Source organism: Sinohyriopsis cumingii, chromosome 8 (assembly GCF_028554795.1).
Source record: "Sinohyriopsis cumingii isolate HCF-2022 chromosome 8, ASM2855479v2, whole genome shotgun sequence".
NCBI classification, from domain to species: Eukaryota; Metazoa; Mollusca; class Bivalvia; order Unionida; family Unionidae; genus Sinohyriopsis; species Sinohyriopsis cumingii.
This window is the reverse complement of record NC_142968.1, coordinates 121,545,755-121,572,766: the sequence shown is the minus strand read 5'-3', so window position 1 is coordinate 121,572,766 and position 27,012 is coordinate 121,545,755. Positions and strand designations below refer to the sequence as shown.

General features: G+C 36.2%; 1 protein-coding gene across 3 annotated transcripts in view; it reads right to left on the bottom strand.

Annotated features, from left to right (window-relative positions):
- The window catches only part of LOC149794535 (NAD(P)H-hydrate epimerase-like), a 192,740-nt gene that overhangs the window by 23,231 nt on the left and 142,497 nt on the right, over positions 1–27,012 (bottom strand). The window contains exon 3 of one of the 3 annotated variants that reach the window (XM_089968790.1): positions 23,643–23,784. The exons of the other annotated variants lie outside the window; for them this stretch is intronic. Coding sequence (XP_089824916.1) covers positions 23,643–23,767 — 125 coding nt within the window. The 5' untranslated portion in view covers positions 23,768–23,784. The remainder of the gene's footprint in view (positions 1–23,642; positions 23,785–27,012) is intronic. 3 annotated transcript variants of the gene reach the window in all.

The window sequence follows — 27,012 nt, the reverse complement described above, 5'->3', positions numbered from 1 at the left end:
CATTGGTGAAATCTAAGAGATTTTCAAAAAGAAAACAGATGCCATCAACGATAGTGATGCCTGCAAATGTCAGTAAAGTAATAAATAACGCCGTGGAAGAAAAATTAGAGTCATTGGCGACGACTCCGTCGTTGGCGACTTCGCCATCCGCCGATGCGGCATCCAACGCGCTCATGAACGCGATAGCGGGGAGTGGTTTAAATTCAAAGAATTTACGACGAAAAAATCGCAATTGAAAACATCAACATGATAAATAATAAAATGTTTGCGCGTACCGCTGATCCCGCGTTTGATATGGACGCCCCAGTGCGTAGGGATGATTCTGTCCGTGATTATCAATATTATTCTTATTATGCAGCGCAACCCGACCTACGATCGCGAATTGAACTTCAGGTCCAAGATACTAGTAAATATTTTTTGCCGTGTGAAGCGTTTATCGAAATTGAGGGGGAACTCGTGACAAATGCTGCCGATAATGCACCATACGCAGATGACCATCGTGTTCGAGTTGGCTTCGTCAACAACGGTATCATGGCGTTATTTGAGAGCGCCAGATATCTTATTGACGGGCGAGAAATTGAATCAATAGAACGCGAGGTTGATGTTGCAACGACGATAATTGGGTTGGCGAGATACTCGGATGATTATACAAGATCGGCGGGCCCATCTATGATGTTTTCGAAGGACACCACCAATAACGCTGACCATCTTCAGTACGTTAACGTGCTGGCGGAAAAAGATACCGCAGCTGACCTACAGGCTGAAGCAGCCAATCCAGACCGCAGAGCAAAACCAGGCGCTAATTTCAATATTATAAAAAGCACCAACAATGATTACAATCTAGGATTCGCAGCACGAGTAGGAATGTTGCAAGGACCACGCCGACAGTTTTCATGCGCGATTCCACTCCATCACATATTTGGATTCTGCAGAAATGTCAGAAAAGTTGTCTATGGGGCTAAGCACACAATCGCGCTGACGCGAAGGGGCGATGATAACAATGCAATATGGCGTGCTGCTGGCGTCGCTGCCGGTAAAGTCGTTTTAACTAAAATGGCATTGTGGATGCCGGTGCTGACTCCATCAGTTACCACGGAAGCACGATTGTTAGCATTTATGGAACAGGGAGGGAAATCGTTGTTGAGTTGGCTAGCGGTAACAACTGATGCTAAAGAGGATAACGTCGCCGATACGTTTACATGGCACCTGGCGTCAAAACAGGGTGTTTCAGCCCCGCGTCATATATTCATAGCGCTGCAGAATAGGGAACGATTGGGTAGTCAAGAACGCAGCCATATGATATTTGATCAATTAGGAGTCAGGGATGTTTCGCTGAGAATAAACGGACAACAGGAACCATCCGAGGATATACAGCTTAATTACGGCGACAACCATATCGCACGTGTGTATCATCGATTGCTGTCGTATATGGGTCGTGATCAAAACGTCGACACTGGTTTGCAAATATCACAACTTGATTTTAAAAACCTGTATCCGATTTATTATTTTTCGCTGGAACATCTTGATTTAACGAGACAATCCGTCGTTGATATACACTTCAGAGCTCGTATAGCCCCGGGTGGTGTTAATTATAGAGCGGTTGCTGTCATTCTCAGCGATAAATCAATGCTGCTAGAAGGTGTTGGTGGACGAATGAGAATCGTTGATGCGCCAGTGGAAAACATGTAATTGAAAGCACAAAACGCGTTTACAATAAATGTCGTATAGTGTTGTCGGCGTTACACTAACTGATGGTCAAGTCAAGAAATTACGATCAAAGTCGGCTAAACAATGCGGAACCACAATAACGCTGAAGCCGTCACAGATGGCAGGTGGTAATCATAAGATATCGTTGACGGCGCGTCAAATAAAACATTTCAATGATGCGATGAAGAATAAAAAGGGTGTTCAAATAGATTTTTCAGCCGCAGCAATTAAAAACATGGAAAAGACCGGTGGGATATTTCCGCTGTTAGCTGCGATTCCGGCATTGATTGCCGCGGCCGCACCAGCAGTGGCTAAGGCGGCGGCGTTGGGGGCCGTTGGCACCGCGGCGGGAATGGCATTGAAGAAGGCAACCGGGAAAGGCTACAAAAAAAAACGACCCGTGGCCGGAAAGGGTCTAAGACTACCGGGAACCCCGTATTCATGGTACTCGGGAAAGGGTCTAAGACTACCGGGAACCGTTTATTGACTCGGGGGTCAATGACTCCTGAGTCTATGACTCCAATGTCTAATTTTGATTTAATAGACGCCGCAAACGCGCTAGCGATAAAAAACTTCAGAGGTGTTTTTATGAGGGATCAATTACCGGCGGCACCAAGGAATATTGAAACCGGCATAATTAACCTCGATGGGTCCTCCGGAGCGGGAACTCATTGGGTTGCATACGCGATTGATCCGCGTGCAATCGTCTATTTTGATTCATACGGGTTAGCCCCGCCGAAAGAGTTCATGCGGTATATCCGGGAGTGTTCAGCCCGGGCGTGTTCAGCCCGGGTTTTTTATTCCACGCTGCCAACACAGCAGTTAAGTGACCCACCGATATGTGGCCGTGAGGTATTGAACGTACTTGCGGCGATTTCATCATCGCGAAAACCACCTCATGTGGTTGTAAACGAATACACTAGTGGGGTTGTAGAAGCTCAACGGATTTTAGAGAATAACATTTACAATAATAATGATTGATATCTGGGGGCGACCGGTTTCGGCGCTGAAACAATCCGCGGAAACGCCCGCCACCGATGACATAAAAAAACTAATTGAGGATGAAATCGCTGATACGTTGAATTTAACCAGTGTTGACCCAGATGAAATAGTTGTATTTCAAGACCGCCAGGGTAAATTGAAATCCAGTAATGTGTCACTGAATGATGTTTTAATACGACAGCGCGATGCCGCCGAGGACACTATCGCGCTGTATACCAGCGACGGACGAATCAAACCGGGTGAATCCATCTTGACGATAAATGGAAAAATAAGTACACTTGGCGACAATTACATAACCATGTCGGATTCGTTAAAAAATTTGTATAATAAATTTAACATACAAGCAATTCAGTTCGAGGGGGTACAAGTATCTGTCACCGGTATGCAATTCATTATCAGTAGTTTTTTTGGAACCACGACGATAACCGAACCAAATCTTGAAACAATAAGAAATGCTATTTTGGAGTTTACGGCGATGTCAGCCAATTTATCCTCGTTACGAAAAAATGTTAACAAGATTGATAACGCCGTTGATAAATTCTTTGGTAAAAAAAATATCAAACCGGATGAAATCACAATAACTATAAATGATATCACTGCGTATGGACAGGAAATAGAAAAAATCAAAATTATTGTTGAAGCGTTTAGACAATTACTATTGAAAACAGGGCAATCCGAAAGAATAAAAATCCCTCATGAGAATATCATCAACACAGTATACACAATTCAGCATGGATCATTCGATTGGACTCCTACACAGAATACAGTAGATATCACCGCAACTGTTAAGGGTATTTATCGATTGACATTGATTTCGGCGATGCAGTTTAGTATATCATCGTCGAGTTCATCCGGGTTTAACAATACAATATCAACAATTATAGACAAGGACGCAACTGAACGGTTTGTGATTAAGGCCGCTGATAGCAGTATATTTAGGGCAGACATTACATGGTATGTGGAATTCGTAGCGAATCTAAGTAATTAAAAACACTAGCTCTTTTAAAATAAAAATGACCACCAAGGAAATTGAATCAGAGGTATCACCGACGTCACATCAATATCGATTCGATACCGCAAAAGAATTTTCCGCGAATTTGAAAACGCTTTCCGAACAATACCGTGCAAAAATAAAAAAATACCGTCGTAAAATAACCGCCATCGACGCGGTCGTGTACTCGGTGTCGGGTATAGTAGCTGGCGCCGGTGTTATTTTATCCACGGTGACCACGATAGCCCCGATCGCTGTTCCAATCGCTGTCTCCGCAATGACAACAATTGCTGGAGTCGCCAACGCAATCACTAGGAAGATATCATCGTGTTTTCAGAAAAAACTCAACGAGTATACAGTAAAACATCAAATAGTATCCGACGCGTACTCGAAATTATCCGGGTTGATCTCGTTATCGATTGATAATTTGTTCGTATCCGATGTTGAATTCTCCACGATGGTCCAGTTGTATAGCTCCGCGATGTCAAAAATCGAGGATTTTCAACTGGAAGCCGAAACCACCTGGTTGTTGAAATTAGACACTAAAGACAACGAATAATAATAATGTCGCTGAACCCCGAAGGGTCTCAATTACTTCAGCGGATCGCGGAGAACACCACTCCGGTACAAACAAATATGATATCGATAACATCAACGAAACCCGAATTCAGTGTGAACTTCCCATCGCCGGTTCCAGTAAAGGAAATAGCGCTGAAAAATTTGCGAGTATATCACAGTTGGCCTAATATTCGAGCAGACGCATTTAACGGACAACAACCTAATAACTCGCTGGTTTTTGCATGGACAAATAAGCCCGATGGGACCCCAGACTGGAATGAGGTTACAATACCAACTGGGTCATACCAAATAGAACAAATCAATAAAGAATTTCAACGCAGGATAAAATCGATCACAGGAAAAGAATCAAAAATCGCTATTACGGTTCATGAACCGACGTTATCGTCAACGATTGAAATAAACACACCGGGGTATATGGTTGATATTTATAACAGTTCAATAAGAACCATACTAGGTTGGCCTGAGAATCCACCCGCGGACTTGCACACGAATGAGAAATCGTATCATGAGATTAATCCCGGGTATCGAGATAATTTGTCTATTATGAAAAACACGTCATTACCCAGCAGGTTTATATTTCAAGACATGGACACCATGCAGTGGTATTTTCAGTATGACAAAACCCCTGAATCGATCGTCGTATTAACAGTTAATTTAGATGATATCACTAATGCGTTTGCCGAGATTAATTATATTTACCATTCACAACTAGAACAGCTACGGCAAACAAAAGCACGAAAACACGTTGAGGTGTTAAATCAACTCCTATCAGACATGGAATATATCAATGAACGAATCGTTAAAACAATATCCGATAACAGCGATGGTAATAAACAAAAACTCCTAACCGAGTATAATATCACAGAAGCCGATTTACCCGATTTAAAGTTTTCAGGATACAACGCACCAGAACTAAGAAAATCTCTTAATGATTTTCTCGGTCCATCAACTAATATCCTCAAACACGATAACGGAGATGGTGGTAGGCATATCGCCCCGTACAACGTAAATATCGCATCGGTGATAGCGATTAATCTAGTGTGTGATGTTATCGAAGGGAGTTACCAGGTAAATACCAAGCAATCAAATCAAGCTCAACAGGGGTATATCCTTTATTCGTTTTCACCAACAGCCCCTCCCGGATTTTTAATCGTTGAGAGTCCGATTAATCCAGTCTATATGAGATGCCATAATCGGTTTTTAACGAGAATTAATTTTAGAATTACCGATCAGTCAAATAACCTAATTGATCTACAGGAGGAGGAGTTAGTGATCACTCTGTTTGTAAGATCATTGTAAATAACCACTTAGCAGCAGAGGGGCGATGACATCGACGCGGTCGTCGATGTGCTTACCGGACGCTGACGACGCTGGGGATCGGCGCGCAGAAGGTGTTAATTAAACCAAATGACGACGCGACGATCCCCCAACGACGTCGTCGTTTTTTTTTTACCAGGCGCTGACGACACTAGATCGTTGAGTGCAGAAAGTAATAATTAAGCAAAATAACGATTGGACAAAATGTCCGATTCGCCCCCTCTGCTGCTAATACACCTGTGCAAAATGTCTTCTCTCTGGTACATAGTCATACTTCGATGTTAAACGTACAAGTATACTTTTTAATTTAATTGTATCAACCATTTTCGGCCGATGTACAGGGGCTACTATTGGACACTATTAGTTAGCTGGCATTACATTATAAGGGAGCCAACTATGAAATTTAATAGATATCGCGAGGACAAAGCACTTAAAGGTGTAGATCCGTTAACATTTGCTGGAAAAGATGAACGAACAAAAGTAATTGGTTTTGTAAATCTTATACTCTATTGTTTATTTGTGACCAGCTGCACTACGGAGCTGTTCTTAAAATGTAATTAGGACCTAATTATTGTGATAGTGACATGTAAGCATTGTGATCTGAAAAAAATCAAAGCAGGTCCAGCTAAATAAACAATTGAACAGACCATAGTTTTATGATAAATCCCTCAAGCTACAAGCACATAGCATATGGGAGAACGACAACGGCTGATTAAATTTAAATGGGACATCATAAACAAAAACGGAAACTGTCAGTTAAAATAGTTTATGGCCGGAATATAAGCAATACAAGTTATAGAAGACATATCATACTCGGAAAATACGATAATATCTGTTAAAGTTAAACTTGAATAACTATGTGTATGACCAGGTTTAAGATATTTGTTATTATGGTAAAATTATAACGACCGTGGAGTGAACAACAACAGCATTTGAATGAAAAAAGTATTAATGAAGAAAAAGGTAAAACAAAATCTAAAATTAGATGGGGAACTATTTAGGACATTTTTATTATAAAGGTTATATATTTCGATAAAGTGACAAGACATGTGCTATGTGTAGAAATAGCTATGGCAATTGAACAATATTAGGTCTACATAAGCGAAATGGATTCAAAAGTATAGCTTTTACATCTTGAAGAAAGAACAAATAATTAGATACTGGTACGCGTCTTCAATCATATATTCAATGTCTAATACATTGCGGACATTTGTCTCAAAAAACCTGCTTTTAAATCATTCCTAATATACTTCGCTACACTTGGAATGTTATCCGACTAGGAAGGACGGAAGTGAGTTATTAGTTTCGGGGGGTTGGGGTATCGATTAGAGGTTTCAAAATTTCTACAGTGACGTATTTCAATTGGATATGAACAGTGTTGCTAGTTTGCTTACCTACCAGTTACAATAACTGACCTTCCTTCAATACACAGCTATCATTTTGATTTTTAAAAATTGTATGCACAATATCAAATCAATGTACACGAAATCTCATGGGGCAATTTAAAGGAGCATGTCAACTTTGTGAGAGTTCATAGCAATGCGTTATTGCAATCGAAGACTGTCACACAATAAAAGGAATTTTTCTTGATTAACGGAATTAGTGACTGATGCATTTTGGGCCGGATGATCTATAAAGACATGGGAAGAACAAAGGAACAATTCATATGTTCCCAGGAACAGGGTGGGTATGAAGGAAAAAAGGAACAAACCATATGTTCCCAGGAACAGGGTGGGTATGAAGGAACAAAGGAACAAACCATATGTTCCCAGGATCAGGGTAAGTATGAAGCAACAAAGGAACAAACCATATGTTCCCAGGAACAGGGTGGGTATTAAAACATCAAAGGAACAAACCATATGTTCCCAGGAACAGGGTAGGTATGAAGCAACAAAGGAACAAACCATATGTTCCCAGGAACAGGGTGGGTATGAAGGAACAAAGGAACAAGCCATATTTTCCCAGGAATAGGTTGGGTATGAAGGGCAATATCATATAAGGTAATAACAATACTGATTTTCTCGGCTGTGATGAATCTATGTGTTTGGATGATAGCGAGGACCAACAAATCATACACAAAGTTTTAGGATGGCAACGAAAGCAGACAAATCAAATGGATGATTGACTTGATTCCTATGGTGCTGTTTTAAACTATGAAAATCCATTTGTTTAAACAAACCCTAATAATTCTCATAATAACTGCATAGGTGAGTTGTCAAAACATTTTGAATTTTTTTCATCATTTATTTTAAAAGTTTTTTTTTGTTATAAACATTTCACTGATAATTTTGTTTCCTTTCTGATGTCCAGTTCTCTCAACGGACAATGATGACCTGACGTTAGCTGGCTCGTGATTATGCGTCATGGTCAATAAGATCTATATGCATGAGCTGTAAATGCATATGTAATAAGGATTTCTTTCAAATCAGAAAAGGAGAAAAATTCAATAACACAATCTCTAAAAATTACAACCTCATGATTTATATCTACAAACCATGGCATGTGCATCGCATCTATCAAAATGTTGGTCATGAATGAGAAAATGGCATTTAGGCTAATTAAACATTTTCGTATACACTTTAGTTGTGGCTCACGCAGCCTTTCTACTGTCTGAGCTGTGAGACCATTTCATGACGCAAGGGGCTTGTGGTTTGTAAACATCACTACGTGCATTTCAAATATGATTTTGCTAGAAGTCATACTCATCCTGCGTATATATGCATTTTTTCAGTTTAGATATGGATGATCAAGAATTAAATTATTTTGTACGGGCATGAAACATCCTTTAAATTTCGTGTATAATTAATAAACGCATTGTAACTTTCTTGCATTCAAGCTTAAACGTGTTAGTGCGTTTCATTAAAAGTCAACAACCACAAATATATTAGACGTTATTAATTGTAATGTTATGTCTTTTTAAAGCAACAACCAGTTAATTAGCAAAAGCTGAAAACTTTGTCAGTGATGCAAAGCCCAACACAATTACGCTATTTAAAACTATAATATTTGTTAACACGTTTTGTGTTGATACAAATCGAACAAACCCTTAACTTCTCTCGACGATTTCTGAAGCCGTCCAACAAATATTGATCTCGCAACATAAAACATCTCACTCATAATATATAACTTAATTCAATAAGGGTTTCACTTCGTTGTTGACATTACTGTTTGTATTGTCATTGTGTGGGGAGAAGGGGGTAGATTTTACCTGTCCTTAATAATGTGGATGAGAGATATCATAAAATTATGAAAATATTTCACGATTTGTTTTCAAAAGAGGATAGGCCAAGCCAATATACTTTATAACCATAGCACATATACCGTGCTCAGATTTACATACAAATGGCGACGTGAGCAATAATCAATGCTATGTTAGAGGCAATATTAGACAACGGATCATTATAAGACACATAACAGATTACTTCGCATAAAGAGATGCTATTATTTGGTCGTAATGACTAACCTAGTGTGAACGGAGGATTAACTCGGCAATTTTTCACTCCAGATTTGTTAATCTTAATTTTGAATCTCCTTACAACAAACATACACACAAAATGAAAACATTATTCCATTATCTAGTATGGGATGACAATCACCGATAAGACAGGTCAATATTTAGAAATGAGAACCGTGGAGTAAATCAATACTGACCGGTGCAGCATATTTTATTATCTCCTCATCTCTGATTATCCCTGATCCTAAATTGGCCATTATGTGTCGGTGTTTACTTTTGTCCCCAGAAAACAGTTTAAATTCTTTCCTCATGGCGTCACTTTCGTGTGAATTAAACGTCCATTATATATGTGTAAGAATCACTCGTACTCTACCTGAATTATTTTATTCATGAAATCAGTAACTATGATTTTGTTAGGGTATTTCACATTACACTGGAAATATTTATATTATTCCTTTATTTTCATCTACAAAGAGCGAGTCATGCTTAGTAAACATCTAGACTTTTTCACTCAATCCAAAGGTTTTGATATATATCAAGAATGTAAGCAATCTCTCACACAATCTACTTAAAAGTATTTGAGCAATTTTTGGCAAGTATAGCTTATATTACAAGCTTTAATAATATTTGAATATACATTATTTCAGAGTGTGAGATAACATAAATAGAGATATGGATCCTTTTGTTTCACATTATGTGTGTTCAAATTTGTTCGCATGATATATAAGTAAATGCCAGATCAAAAGAACAAAATCGTTCTGAAAAGCTATCAGATCTTCACAAATTTGGGCAACATTGCCCACCCTTTGGTTGAGCTTATAGAATGTGAAAGGGATATTTGAAAATTTCTGGATATTTTATTATAATATTACGTTTCTTGGAACCTGTGAAAAAAAGTTTATGTCAATCGATAGACTAAAACACATCATACGTATTATCTACAACTGCAAATACAGGACCAGAATTCTAGCAGATATATTCATGGGACACAACATAAACGAAGAACAATTCTGAGCCTGAGGAATGGCATGGTGCAAAAATCGGGGCACTCTTACGATACTCTCTGACTTGGACAGAGTTAATGCATGTAATCCTCATTCATATCCTAAAAGTTGGAGATCATCTCATTGTTTCATAAATGATCGCAATACCATCGAAGATGACTCACATACTGAAACATCGTTGTCTGCGATGAGCGGGAAGTGCTGTGAATCAATGAAGACGTTGGATACAAAATGGAATATGCTTTTTTTATTATTACTAGCAATAATTCGTCAGCTGTTTTTAATACAGCAAAGAATAATTTGAAGTTCGGAACGTTTTATGCAAGATGGGTCCATAATTTGAAGACAGTTTATCAGAAACATACCCTGAAGGGATGCCGTCACATGCTGTTCACTTAAAAAGCAATATATTGCACAGATCATTACTTTTCAGAACATTTCAAATAGTAATCTCCTTCGTCTTTACAAAGACCATTCTTGAAATGAAGTATATCGATAACTACTTTGAACCACTGTATTGTTTGTCATAGCTCATTTCGCATATATCAATTACAACACTAATGTAATTCATATAAACATATAGCCAGACCGTTGGTACATATTCTATAACATACCTCTAATTGATGCAGACACGTGTATTGCCATCAATGTTATGATTATAACATTTTAAAAGAAAACCTCTTTCTTACATAGTTTTAGAGGTGTCAACAGAGCGTCATGTTATACTGTAGTTACTTCATTCTTGCATTATTTCATCTAGTGCAAATGTTTAGCAAGGCAACGTGTTTTATATATATATATATATATATATATATATATATATATATATATATATATATATATATATATATATATATATATATATATATATATATGAATGCTTAGTATACAGGTAGGTCATGAACATTGATTATCATATTCTAATGTTTAGAAAACTTTGTTTTTTAATTTCTTTGATAATATGGGGCAATATGAATATGTACCAATTACCAATTACACAATAGTACTAAACTATAAAGAATTATATCAGGCATTTCAAATTATGAAACAAACATTCGTGAACAATCGTTGATCATTGTATTTGTCACGTGGTGGGAATCTTTGCAGATGCCTCATCTATACATACATCTTCTATAGTTAATTCGTCTAAGTCTCACTGATAAATGATAGTCAACAACTCTTGTGTAACAACCAGGATGTTTGTTACAACTCGACCGTGACGTCCGTACCGATATGAAATCAATTTCAGGAGGAATTCGCGTGGAATTTTAGGCTGGAGTGCAAACAAAAGCTTCCTAAGGTAACACATCTTCGCTAGAATATTTGTACTACTTTCATAAAATAGGAAATCGTAAGACTGATACAGTATTACGTACAGTAGATTTTTGGATTGAAATCTAAGTGGATTGAGTCATTTACTACTAGGGTGTATCGTATTCATTGGAGAATTGTGTAGAACTTGTACTTGCTTACCAGAATATGAATATATAGTTGGGAATTATGCAGAGTTAGTCATTGTTGGACTTTTACACACATATATATGGTATGTATATATTTGTACGTGTCTTTCATAAGTCGTAGGGTGGCAAATGAATATGATAATTTACTATATCGAGAAGTTAACAATTAGGGATGTGTATGTATGTATTAGAACTCGTTAATAATACTATTATTATATCACAATTAGCATACAACAACACGTGTATGGAACACCCAGATGTGAGGCCTAGAGTGACCTGTTAATTTATTCGCCATTATTCTGATGAACGGTCTTTGAGAGAGTAATAAATGTGTCCTTAAGAAGAGAGTAAGTAGACAAGAAAATACGTCCCTTCTCATTATACAGAAAGCTTTCCGGGTGGAAGTTGGAGGTTCGACGCCCTAAGAACGGAAACGAGGAAGAGCCAGAAGGAGCACGTGATCGTGAGCACCAGAAGTGCCGTGAGAGCACGGTAGCAAGGGTACAGGAGTACCAAAGACGACAGGAGGAGAGGCAGATCAGTAACCGGGTCAACATAGGAAAGGAATCTCTCTCTCTCTCTCTCTCTCTCTCTCTCTCAAGACCGTTACATTAGTGTGATGATATCTGGCAACTGGTGAAAGGTCATTTAGCTTGAAAGAAACTGAGATTAAAAAAAATTCACTGGTAATATTGAATACGTTTGTCATATTTTATCAAATTGTTACACGTCCCACCTTGAGTTATTTATAAACCTTGACCGTCCGTATTGATGACGGTGGACTCAGAGCTATTTAATTGTCCACCTTTCTCCGTCATTAGAAATAATACCATAGGAAGCATGTGACAGTGTCCTACATCGCAAAGACATGATAAATCTATGACATTACTTCAAGGTTGCACTTTAATCCTGAATGTATTCAGCAATAGTGTGTTAGGTGTTCAGTTTCTACTAGCCTTTTCTTAATTATGAAAATTAAGTTTTGATGCACTGATATGGGTATAGCACATAGGGAACGAATTTAGATCTGTAATTCCTCTTTAATATAAAATAACGTCTCCCACTTAATGCTACCTCATTTAAGGAAACGTAATTTAAAATTGAATGAATCACAAAACTCTTAAAACCTTGTATGCTTTTTCGTTTGTTTTGAAAGATAATCACTGGATCCAACAATTAGCAAGACAAATGCAATAATCAAGTTATAATAAAAGTAACAGACGTATTTATCCCAAAAAGCAATTCTTCTTTAGGCATTTCTTTTGCGACATTTCAGTTTGAAGCATACAGTTTTCTGGAATATAAGGAACGGTTAAAAGATTATGGTCAAAATCATTCTCTTAAACTGTATTTGAAACGTATAGCCATAACATAATAATATAAAATAAATCTCATGTTACATGAACATTTTTGTACAGCCGGATGCTAGAAATTTAATGACTCGACGGCCTGTCCGAAAGATTATAACCCAATCGGAAACTCTTTGTAAAATTTACTAAGATCAAACAGAAACAAATCTTTTGTCGATTAACAACAAACACAGCAGGTAATAATAATAATAATCGCAATGACAAAATAACATCATAACTATATATATATATGTTCCTATTTCTCGTGTGCAAAATAAAATATTATATCTTTGGAGGATTATATACTGAAGCAATACGCAGGGACATAGCTCTTCAACCATCTTAATGCAATATTTTTATGTTTACGTTTTAGTACTCATCTATTTTAAAGGATTGGGATGGCACGTAAATAATATAGATCAAAAGTCACAACACTGTCTTCAATGTTTTGGCATTTTTATTTTCAACGTCCGTTCGCAATACAGGCTAGTAGACGCGCGGTTCCCCGTACAAAAATATTTCACATGAGTTTTCTTGAACTCTCTTACCTGTAACAAATGGTACAATCTACTAGACCTGCTTAAGATCTTTGAAAAGTAATACATGATAATTTTCAAAGTTCACTCAAAACATGACGAGGAAGAAGGGACTGGGAATGACTTAAGAAAAAAAGATGATAACTTTTAAACCTTGTTTTAATAGCTTGCCTTTTCATTGCTCAAAAGCAATGTGTTTCGTAGCCGAAGAAAACAATCATGCAGTAACATTAATTTCCTCTGACCAATACATGATGAGACTTGAAGCGTTTCGAAATTATGGGCAAAAGGCATGCAGTGACAATAAACACAAAACAGATAAAACGATGAAAATTAAAATCCGTTTGAAGGAAATGCGTACTAGCAGTATTTTCTAAAAATAAATATCCACTGACATCTCAATTGTTAAAAAAATGACAACCTTAATTTTCGTGGATATTAGAATCCACTATACAACATGCACAAATCAATAAAATTATATTGTTTCTGAGATGTAATGCAGTGGGAAGTTGAAAAAATCCGATTCTCGTCAGTTATTCTCGTTTACTACATGATTTACTAATTTTCAAATTGATTTCCCTACAAGTTCAAAGCTTAAAATGAATTGATAATTATTTCAAATCAACAAAATCGTAATTTATTAATGTGCGATTTGATTTTCGGACAAGAACAAAGCCTTAAGTATTTGAAATTTATCAAAAATAACACACGTTCCCGTTTGTGTCGTACAGCAAGGATACTCTGGTCTGTAGATTATTCCCAGAACGCATACCGTCGATTATTACATGAAAACTTCAATTGTTTTAAGATTACTGAATAATAATTTATTATATGTGCAAAAAACAGAATTATATGCGCAGTGTTTAAAATAGTAAAGTGGCGAATGTAGGAATTGGAGGCGACCACAATTGCTTTATTAATATTATTGTAATTCTCTTGAAGGAACTGTACGGAATGAAAAGCTAAGTACAATTTTCTAGAGTAACTTATTGTAATCTTATTACATGTATCATGTTTAAATAAAATAATGAAGACCCTCGCATATCCTAAAATGGAACAAAACATGATCGTTAATATCAACAATAAAAAGCATTGCGGCAAAGCACTGTTAGTTAGAAAAGAAACAGAAAGTTCCTGGTAAGAAAAAGTTTTTGAACTAGATATATAATAATTTTCGCTGCTGTAATTATTCCAGAATAATGCTATTCTAATAATAACGTGGTTTTATCACTAGTGGTTTTATCATTACGGATTACATTGACATTTTAAATTGGCACATATCGTGTCAAATACGAACGGATCTAATTTGGTGTAACGCTAATTTCCAAGGGCGCTTTTACCCTGAGAAATCTCACAAACACTGTCCGTGACATGCAACACTGGAACCCGCTGAGTACAAATCTAATCTTATGAAGCAAATTAATCAATAAAAGATTAAAAAGAAAAGCCACGTCCGGAACTGTAATCCTGGGTTCATTACAGTTATGTATCAAATATAGTGACGACTAGTCATGTTTGTGCAACCAATGTATTCGGACAAAGACAAGGAAAGTTGCCAAATAATAGTTCTTGATGATACAAAGTATCAGAAAATAACGGGGAGCTTTTCTGTCCTTACAAACGATGCTTGCAATAGCAGATCAGCTTTGGGTCATGAATCCTTTCTGAACTTACATAATACATAAGCATTTATGTTCACCCAATCATGAAACATTGATTCAAACCGTTTTTATATGCAGAAGTGTTCGTTGTAAATACATAAATATTGGGCAAGTAGTATAGAGATATGAGCAGCACGCGCAAGTTTCTTTCGAGCTCTCTGCTCATGAAACATTTTCTGGGTAAGCAAATGAAATCGTCACCGTCAGATGTTAGTAACACTCCTGAACGATATGTTCGATATGCTATATTTTATATTATGGTGCAGGAAGAAACTTGAATAACACCTATAGGAAAGACGTTTCATCTCTGCTATTTTCATTGGCGAAATTAATGCGATAATTCTTCATAAATAATAATGCACATAGAATTGTACGAACCAAATTGAAGTCCATGCATTTGCATGGCAAATTTTATCGAACGTTTGTAAAATTGACTCACTATCGATTTAATTTACCCAGTATTGCATGAAATTTGTGTATTAGCATGACAGACGCTATGGGGCTATTATCCATATCTCTCTGGTAGCAAGCAGAGTTTGTGACGAAACATATATATGATATCGTCAATCAACGAGGACCACTTTAGTAGACCTGCCAACCCCGACGAGTCCGTCTCGGTAAAGGCAGTTGACTATTTTCCGTAAAATTAACCCGTTTTCAGCAAGGTGTAAACAAATAGCATAATCTGCTATTGTAAAGCTGGAAAACGTAATAAAAGGTTTGGTATTCGAAACATGCAGCGACGATAAATATTATGTTCAACTGGTAAGTTTTTAAAGTGCGCTATCACTTTATTTATCAACAGTAAAGTTCCACAAACTTTAATTCCAAACCCAATGCAGCTCAATGGCTTCTTGCAATCTCTCAACGTGATGTAATTCATGGAAATTCTTTTTCCATCTCACGTGACGATAGCAATCATATCTTCCGTAAAGAAACACACTCAAATCGGTACGTGATGTCCAATAAACGTATTATGTCCCATCCAGCTTTTATTCACAAGAATCAGAATATTCCTTTTTATTCTTTTGTGTCGATTATTAACTCTTTTCAAAAGGCTTATTTTTCGTTTCGTCTTAAACCTGCATCGGTAGCTGGACGCCATATAAAAAATGGAAATGCTTAGCATGAAAAATAAGTGCAGCTTAAAGCGTCTGAATACTGCTGTAAAATTAGTCTGGTTCACTGAATAATGTTATTAATTCTAATGGGTCGCTCACCAGTAATTATGCACTTTTGAGAGAGTGACGTATGTAAGGTGAAGTTGTTTGCATTCAAAACATGCACAATGGAGAGAATGTTGGCAGACCTCTATGCTATATTAACGTAAAGTGAATGATATTTCTTTGGATATTGTACTGTGGAAATTGTACATGATCTAAGTACACTGCTAACTAAAATGACTGCTCCCTTGTGGCAAAAAAATCAGCCTGAGTTAGTCTAAAGTACACTATCCGTAGCAGCTAATAAAATAGGGAAATGTGGTGCCAACTTAAAGTTATCGAGAACTGAATTAAACAGAATTACAAAGTGTTGTACGAAAACAAATGCTTTCAAGTAAACATGAAAGTGCAGTACTAAACGAAATTATATATATATATATATATATATATATATATATATATATATATATATATATATATATATATATATATATATATATATATATATATATATGTATCGCCTACAGGAGGATATAAAAAACGTCTGATGCGCCCTCGTATAAGTCTAGCAGTGGAGGCAGGAAATGCGGTGACGCAGTGGTTTGCATACCGTACTGTGACCGTAAATTTGGGTTCCAGTTCTACCATTGGATCATCAGTATCGGCTATAGTAGTGTGCACTTGTTAAGGCATTTTACTCCAATTACTTGGGCACTAAATAGCATAATTGTGTTGTCGTGCCGTCAAACTTCGAAACCCTAATAAAATATTTGTAATGTCTTGACAAATATCACAAGAAAAATACAAAATGAAATGTGTTTTGTGATATTTAACAGCGTCGAAATAATTTTAATCGTTCAATGATTAATCTGTTTTTGTCAGTACATGTTTTCTAGAGTAAATAAAAACTTATTCGTCAGTATATTTATTCTACAGAGTGAATATAAACCTATTCGTCAGTACACTTATGCTAGTGTAAACATAAACCTATTTGTCAGTACATTTATTCTATATATATTTAAGAGAAAATAAAAATTTATTTGTCAGTAAACATATTCTAGAGGCATAAAAACCAAGATGTTTCTACATTTATTCTAGACTGAACATAAACCCATTTGACAGATTCTTTTCACTCACAACTAAGTTATCTTCATTTAAAATCACAGCACATCCCTGACATAAAATGCTACCCACTTCAGGCAACCATAGATCTAACAATCTTAGTTATTAGAATACCAGAACAACAATAAAAACAAAGACAACTACAACAACAGCAGCCACAATGAAACACCATTAACATAAACAGCTGGACACCCCAGCAACACCGACAACAACAACAATAATACAAATAAGGTACAAAAGAAGAAGGTGAAGGAAACTTAGTTGAAGGCTAAACAATTATGTTCACTAGAACACTAACAAATGGCTGTACCCCAAATTAGGTTAATTAAAATTGAAACATTTCTTCGCAAGCTATTCTAGAAAATGATTCCCCATACACTATCAAGCTTTTGTCTTATAAGATGACAACATATTAAGCTAGAGTAATAGATATATTCTACTTTTAGACAACGCAGTCCAAATAGGTTTAGTCAATATTTATTGTACTTGTCATGGAAGCTTGATCCAGTTCTTTATGAAATACAATCTACGTATGCCAATATCACTCACCTGATAATGTAAATGCAATGTCGAAGTTGAAACATATTATTCCGTTCATTACTTGTTCCACAAATTGCATGAAATGTTTTATTAATTCTTTGTAGCTTTAGGCGAAATCAAATTAGAATTAATTATTCTTCGCTACCGTCATCTTTGTAAAGCAGAGTATGATGGGTTACAAGTGTGCATATCTTTATAGATTCGTGCCATTGTCGTTGGTGCGTATGTCCATATCAAATCTCCCAACACGTCAGCCTTCCATTATGTTACGAACGCGTGTAAAAGATTTTAAATATATGACCAATACAAGTGTATATTAACCACAATGTACTTTTTAATATATCCCTTATTTAATTAAGCACACGCTGCCAGGCGAGAGTAAGATACTATTTCGCCTATTGTAACAATGCTTAAAAAATGCTTTAAAACGTCAAATATACACTCCTACTGTGAACAGATGGGAATTCGAAATATTGATGCTCGTGAAATACTAATGATTTAAAAAGGTGCACATAGGATTTCATCAAGTTAGAACATTTGGGAAGATTTTAAATTTGAAAAAAAGGAAAGGCTTGGAAGCTAAAGTCTTCGAGTCCCCCAACCCACCCCACCCAAAGATGGCCGATCTACCTTGGTTATCTCCATATTATTTAATGCAGACATACAAATTTGTATTTGTCTTCCTATAGCAATATTCGTTAGATCAGCCGCCAATTTTTCAAAGAAGTATTTTGAACAAAATCATCTATGTAAAAGGTTCACAAATGAAACAAAAATTGAAAACTAAGTTTGCAACACTACATAATCTGTTATTGTAGCCACTCACGGCATCCAAATATGAAATTGTATCTGATTTGGCTCAACAGTTCTTCGTTTTTAAAAGAAAGTGTGAAGAACGAAGGAAAGGAAAGGGAGCACAAAAGCAATATATCTCCTTCGATTTTCATTTTCAGTTACAATAGACTGCGGTTAGAATTACAAACTGCAAGACAGTGTGTTTAAGTGTATGTGTAACTGAAATAATCCAATACAGAGTGTGCAGGCATTCTTTCAACAGCGTTCTTATTCTACGTCGTTTACGAGAAACATGTAGTTTTGATTTTAAATGATACATAATATACAGAAAATTGATTTGGTACATTACGTTTGGCAATTAGCCAAAGTTTCCAGAATCCAATTTCATAAGACTTGTGAATTGAATATGAGCCTGAAATTGTAAACAACTACGGCATTAGCTGAAGGTAAGAAAGATGAAGGAAGATCTATACTTCTATTTGAATGGAGCGGAAATGCGTTTTCAACATATCACGAACCACGCTATTACTAGGACAATAACTATATAAACTGCCATTTTTCATTTGCTGCAAGGAAAAAGCAATTCCAGTTATCTACCACAGAACAGCACGCAGTGCATTAACTGTTTTAAAAAATGTTAACTCAATCCAGATGCCACGTTCCCCTCGATACTATAACGTATGGCAGACAACTGACGAATATTCCACTTATCGTTTCTCATGTTCGCTTTATTTTATTATAAGTCTGAAAAAGGTAACATCAAATAAAGAAGTCAAGAAGGATCAGATCTGTTGGAACGTCACATAAAGAACACAAGCATGAACAGAGCTGCTAAAGAATGAAATAAAGCAGCCAACATCAAAGAGGCCAATCAAGACCAGATCCGTTAGAACTTCAAAAAGAGGTCAAGCAAGACCAGATCTGTTATAACGTCTAAGAGGCCAAGCAAAGACCAGATTCGTTAGAACGTCAAAAAGAGGCCAAGCAAATACCAGATCGGTTAGACCTTCAAAAAGGGGTCAAGCAAGACAAGATCTCTGAGAACGTTGTATACAAGTCAAGCAACGATAATAGCTGTTTGAATTATCAAAGAAAAAATGAAGCAAGTGTCAGTTTTATTTCCAAACCAAAATTTAATATAACTCTTTTTCCTTCTTTGCGCATGATTATAAGATAGAAGCTACTGCTTCTTCTCTGAAATGCACAGTGCAAAGTAAATGGTCAAAATGTCACAAGGATGAGTTTTAAGCTATTGAAGCAAGCGACAAAGAAATACTGATTATAGCGAAAAAATTTACATTTTGTAGTAATGAACATCATATGAATGTAACGGTCATTGACCTAATGTATCCTGACAACACACATTTAAGCTTCATCGATTACCTTCCAATACTCTCTTTTAATGCTCAGAATACAAGAAAAAGAAACAGATGTCTCAAATTCACCATAGCGATTCATATCAAGTGATTCGTTTTATCTTTCAATTACACTGCAAGAAATTAAAATCATTATTTCTCTCAGGAATGTTCAACGTGTTTACAACAACAAATCTGTCGTGAACGTCATATAACTTAAACCATATCTTTTATCGATCAACGTTAGATTTTAATGCAACTAAACCAACCATTTCTAAAAAGAAAACACTAAAACACCTTTATAGTTAAGCTAGCGGGATAATTCTTTATTTTTGATTTCATCTATAGAATGAACGACTACCTACAACAGTGACTTCTTTTACTAGTAATGTTTGGGCGTTTGCACTAATATTTCTCAAACCAAAGTATTTATCCCTCCTAAAGATGCAAGCAGTCAAATTCAACGAAAGTTATTTTTTACAATAGAAAAAAATTCCAGTTATATGTAGATCTCTTTAGTTTTAATTTTAATTTTCAAAGCTATTCGTAGCACGTACTTTCAAAAGTAATTATCATATATTACTGGAAAATAAGATACTTGTTATCAACGCGCAACTAAATTATACAACATTAATAGCGAAGTTTACTTACAGGTATGCAAACACGTCCACTTTAAACAACAAACTATCAATGTCTCATCAATTAATCAAGATACATAAATGGCAAAGCCGAGATACGTGAGATGCTGAATGACGTTCAGTCTAAGTATTTAACTTGGTGTAATCTCTTATACGTGATTGCTAATCACATCGTCCAATGAATGCAAACAAAAACTGTAACGAATAAATCGCTGTCGCAAGTTGCCTGTGACATGTGTTATGATTACAAAAAGAAAACCAATAAACAAATCAAGAGTCGAACAGTAATAATTTTCATTGGCATGAACTCTGAAGCTTAGTTCATCATCTAGGTTTAAAAAAGCCATTCTGCGTAAGCATCTCCCAAAAAACGATCTTGAATAGTAGGCTAATGGACGTAGCTGATAGATATTAAAAAGGGCGCCAATATAGTTCTCATTAAACATCTTTCTATGGCATCAATGAAGGACAGGAAATCCATTTCTCTAAACAAAAACTGGAGTAACTGAAAAAAAAATACTTCGGTATTATTAAATTTGTCACGAGCAGTCCGTGAAGTAAGACGAGTGACTAACGATAAATAACGATGCTATCTTTACTTAATTTCCCCTTTAACGTAAGATTCATTTATCCACAATAATGACTGTAAAACAAGGTCTACTAAAATGATAAAAACAATAAAAAGCTGAAACACATCAAAGCAAGTACCTCAACTGCAAGAGAAATGCCGCGGCGAGTAGTAGAAACAGCTGCTAGTAACGGACTTCACAAACAAGACCTAGTTTGGCACTGTTAGCGACAAAGATATCCTAGAAGTGATCTCAACGTTTCGCTAGTATGTACAGGTGAAACCAAATAATCGTACATATGGTTTGTATGCATTACAAAAATGATACAAAAGTATTTCTTTTAAAGAAGAAGCATATTCCAGCGTCTGTTTGTAACTACTAGCAAATATATCTTTAAGTATTCAGGATATGTTAAAACACTAATGTCTAACCTCATGAAAAAATATTAAGCAAAAAAGATTTTTTAAATCAAGAGCTATCCTTTGATTTCAAACATGAAATTATTTCAAACAAGGGCTTCTTTGTGTGATGGTAGTCGATGGACTGAAACATGAAAGGCACGCGTTTCTTTCATGCTACGCTAGTGATGTTTGCCGTCACGTCTCTGGAACATAATCACATAGGTTCCGACGTAATCACGTTAAAATGGAAGTATACAAAATCAGAAAGCAAAAGACGCTGTTCCTATTAGAAACCAACTGGGTTTTATCATGAAATCAGAAAATAAATTTATTATGTAATGAGCCAGAAACTAGTATCGATGAACAACCTTGGCATCACCGGTAGTGCTGAAAGCCAAATGAATGCGATTCCCACTTTACATCCAGGTATAAATTTCATTTTTTAATTAATATACATCAGTTTAGTAAACAAACATCCCAAACCGGCAAGACTAGACACTTTATAATAGTTCGCTTAGGAAAACAGGATGAAATTTAAACAAAAGCGTAATGTTTACGACAAGGTTCTGATCAAATACGGGCACAAAAAGAGTCATCGATTTTTATAAAATCGGATTCTTAATGCTTCTCTATACACGTATTGGATGAAAGTGACTGTAACTATGTGCTACAATCACGCTGTGCAAAAGTGTGGCTGAAAGTGTCTCTGTTATTACACGCATTGCAACGAAGTCCATGATTTTTGGCAGACGCTGTTGTTGTTATTGTGTTTAACATCATTTTCAGCACAAGATAGGCTATACAATACATGAAGGCCAGTATAATTCTTGGAAAAAATTACCCGGAAAACCCCAGGAAGTACACCGACCCATAAGACGATACTTGCAAGCTACCTCACATATCCACATTAGCCGAGTCCAAGACTCGAACTTGAGCAGATGCACTAAAAGTATTAACTCACACATAAGCTTGGTATAACAAAACCCTCATTCTTTCCGAAGAAATATGTTTCTCACCTAACGAAATACATTACAATGTTTCTCTTCTAAGACATACATTAAATTTGTCGTCTCAAAAGAAATACGTTACAATGCTTACAATGTTCTTCTTCCTTTCTCTAGAATATGAGCATTTGACTGAGCAACGTTTCACTTCAGACAAAAGCAAAAACCACACATATACTTTAATATTATTTTCCGCGGATGAGAAATATAAGGGCCCTAAATCGACGGACGTTACGCATTTTAACGCATAACATAAGCCGTCAAAATATTCAAGCAACTGACGCCATCTCATTACCAATGGTATTTCAAAAATATTGTCGTATCTGACTAAATCCAACCAGACTCTACACAATTGTTCCTCTTCAAAATAAATATGTGTTATATCAAAGGCTGCTTCAGCAGTCAGTTTCAATTACGCAACAAACAAGTTAAAATAACGTACCAGCTTTAAAAGAAAGTTTGATACAACAGATTAAGCAAATTCAGTAAGTTTTAATCGATTACAAATTATTTCCTGAATTGAAACGTTTGCAAACGAAACAAATTATAATCAAAATCTACTGTTTAACCCACAGCATTGCCCAATGGATGAAATTATCATCTGAAAAAAAGTCTTGACAAAGAATATAAGGCAGCAAAATATACTCGACAACTTTGAAATGAGGATATAATGGAAAACAAAAAGTGGAGCTCTGGTTATAAATTAGGGATAGTAGTTTCCTATTAAGAACTTGGAGAATGTCTGTTTACATACTGAAGCTGCAAAATTTCATTACATAAGCTACTTGTTTATGCCGTCTCATTATCGTAAGTATATGGTCTCGATAAGGTTAGTGCAGATGCCGAAGATGCATAGGCACACCTTTACTCACGAAACTTTAGCTGAAAGCTTTTTTCAATAGATAATAGTAAGTTAAACAACACGTACTAAAACAACTATTTAAGAACAGCTAATGGAATGAAAGGCAGGTTGAAACATTCACTCTGCTACTCACCCAAGGTACTTTAGTTTGGAGATATTATAGTCTGGTACGTTATCCTCATGATGTTGATCTTTGTCCTTTTGTTTGTTGCTCCCCTTCCTCCGAAAAGAAAATCTGGATACTGAAATTCTATCCATACCTCTATATTTTGCCGCTGTCAACGAAAAATTGGTGTATTCGATGCAGTGCTTGTCTGATGATACACCTGACTGAAAACGCCTATAATCTTTCTGCAAGTAATTCCTACACAAGCTACCAAGACGTATTGTTCGAAGTTTTCTTCCTGTTCACTGTCACAAAACTATTTCATAAATTCTAACTATATGGTCTAGACGACAAGGTCAACTTGAATAATTGTACCACACTAAATACTGGCAAGGATTAAAACGAAAAAGGCTTCGTCTTTGGTCACTGGTTGACATGGATATAAGAATAATCAGCTTCTCGTTATGCCTTTAGCTTAAATGTGCGAATAAAGCGAGATTTCCTGCATAAGTTACCGATTCCTCAAAATCAATATCATAAGCGACCGGTGGCGTCATAACTATCTACCCATATATGTACGTACTTAACCCAGGGGCAAACATATTCATTGATTTCTGTCATATCTAGAGCCATGCTAATTACGTGATTGCATTTCTTGTCACTTGCATTCAAACGGCTACAATAGTTTCTTTAATCTTGAAAAGCAATTCGTCATGCAATGACTTTACGGCGTATTTTCCTACTCCTTTGTTTTCAACAAAACTAAAAACTAAATCATTCTGTCAGAAAAAGAACTCACGTGCGATCATATGCTCTTCCTTACATCATTTATCACGTGATTATCAGAATATTCCCTTTAATCTAATTTTAATAAACTGACATAGGTACTAACATTTTGATTCAATGTTGATTCTTTCTTTTAATATATAAGTATTGATATTCAATTATTAAATAATCAGTTGTGTACTTCACCATCGTTTACATTAATTTTCTTCATGTATACAAAATTCATTGCAGTTCTCGGCTTCATATATATATATATATATATATATATATATATATATATATATATATATATATATATATATATATATATATTAAAGCATCGATTGAAACAGAACGATAACAACAACTACAACATCGTACACAAGGAATTCACGATTGCATCATGGCATTTATATGATGTTATAAACTATGTGGTATAGCCTCTGAGAATGAAAGCATCCGGAGAACAATCATGCATTATTTTGAGGGGTATGGGAAAGGTTGATCGATATGCATTGTGGTTGGTACACCCATCCACTCTAATGTGGATGTATAGACAATCAACATGTTTAACACACACACACACACACACACACACACACACACACACATTTCATACACTGATAGTGGAGAAACGAATGTACCTTGTAGATACCGTGAACATTTAGGGATTATGAAAGCTCTCTCGTGTCCATCTTAAATTTAAAACAGGAGATAATCGTCCAAACATGTTAACATTTTTCATTTCATTCCATGCACCATGCAGTTTAACCTAAAACTGCAGTCTAAAAGACAATACATTGAAAAGGCTTAAATAAACTGCTTGTATGTTCAAGAAGCATCAAGGTCACAAAGCATATTTATCCAGGCTGTTGCAGAAAAAAACACCAGAAACTGCATAGTATATAATGATTGCACCTGATGTATTTATAGCAACGAGTTGAGTGTTTTGGACCATAGGTTTAAATCAGTTTATTATTTTTTATTTTATTTATATACGTCATGGCTTTCTATACCCCACGACCCCAAAAAGGCTTCTTTCTACAGGCAACCCCTGCATTATAATCAATGCATGTAAAAGTGACCTGCATGCAACCAAACAAGAGAACTGTCATGGGTGATAACAGTCGTCGACTTGTGTCTGTAACCGACAAAACATCTATTAGCAAACTACTTGGACACTCATATTTGGATCTGTGAAGGTGATTTCGATGGAACTGAAATTTTCACGGATATTTCTTTGAAGTTGACCCAGAATACCTCAGCATTATTATACCTCGAATAATGCGATCACAATGATGATTCATTAATTAGTACCAGAAGCGTAATCAGTGTCTGGCTAGTGATTGACACCTTAGCAGTGTACCATTGGAGACGAATCTGGATGTAAGTCTACCGATTGTACCAAGCCTGTTCCAAATCTCAGGACAACAAAAAAACAACAAATTACAATTATATATTAAATGTACGAAATCAGCAATTGTACTTGCGTTTGGATATGTGTGTAAGTAAAGTCCATCAGGTGCTTGGATTTAACCAATAAGCTTGGATGGCCACATACGTTCGAATACATCTGGATATGTGTGTAAGTAAAGTCCATCAGGTGCTTGGATTTAACCAATAAGCTTGGATGGCCACATACGTTCGAATACATATGGATATGTGCGTACGTAAAGTCCATCAGGTGCTTGGATTTAACCAATAAGCTTTGATGGCCACATACGTTCGAATACATATGGATATGTGTGTAAGTAAAGTCCATCGCGTGCTTGGATTTAACCAATAAGCTTGGATGGCCACATACGTTCGAATACATATGGATCTGTGTGTAAGTAAAGTCCATCAGGTGCTTGGATTTAACCAATAAGCTTGGATGGCCACATACGTTCGAATACATATGGATATGTGTGTAAGTAAAGTCCATCGGGTACTTGGATTTAACCAATAAGCTTGGATGGCTACATACGTTCGAATACATATGGATATGTGTGTAAGTAAAGTCCATCAGGTGCTTGGATTTAACCAATAAGCTTGGATGGCCACATACGTTCGAATACATATGGATATGTGTGTAAGTAAAGTCCATCGGGTGCTTGGATTTAACCAATAAGCTTGGATGGCCACATACGTTCGAATACATATGGATATGTGTGTAAGTAAAGTCCATCGGGTGCTGGATTTAACCAATAAGCTTGGATGGCTACATACGTTCGAATACATATGGATATGTGCGTACGTAAAGTCCATCAGGTGCTTGGATTTAACCAATAAGCTTTGATGGCCACATACGTTCGAATACATATGGATATGTGTGTAAGTAAAGTCCATCGTGTGCTTGGATTTAACCAATAAGCTTGGATGGCCACATACGTTCGAATACATATGGATATGTGCGTACGTAAAGTCCATCAGGTGCTTGGATTTAACCAATAAGCTTGGATGGCCACATACGTTCGAATACATATGGATATGTGTGTAAGTAAAGTCCATCGCGTGCTTGGATTTAACCAATAAGCTTGGATGGCCACATACGTTCGAATACATATGGATATGTGTGTAAGTAAAGTCCATCGGGTGCTTGGATTTAACCAATAAGCTTGGATGGCCACATACGTTCGAATACATATGGATA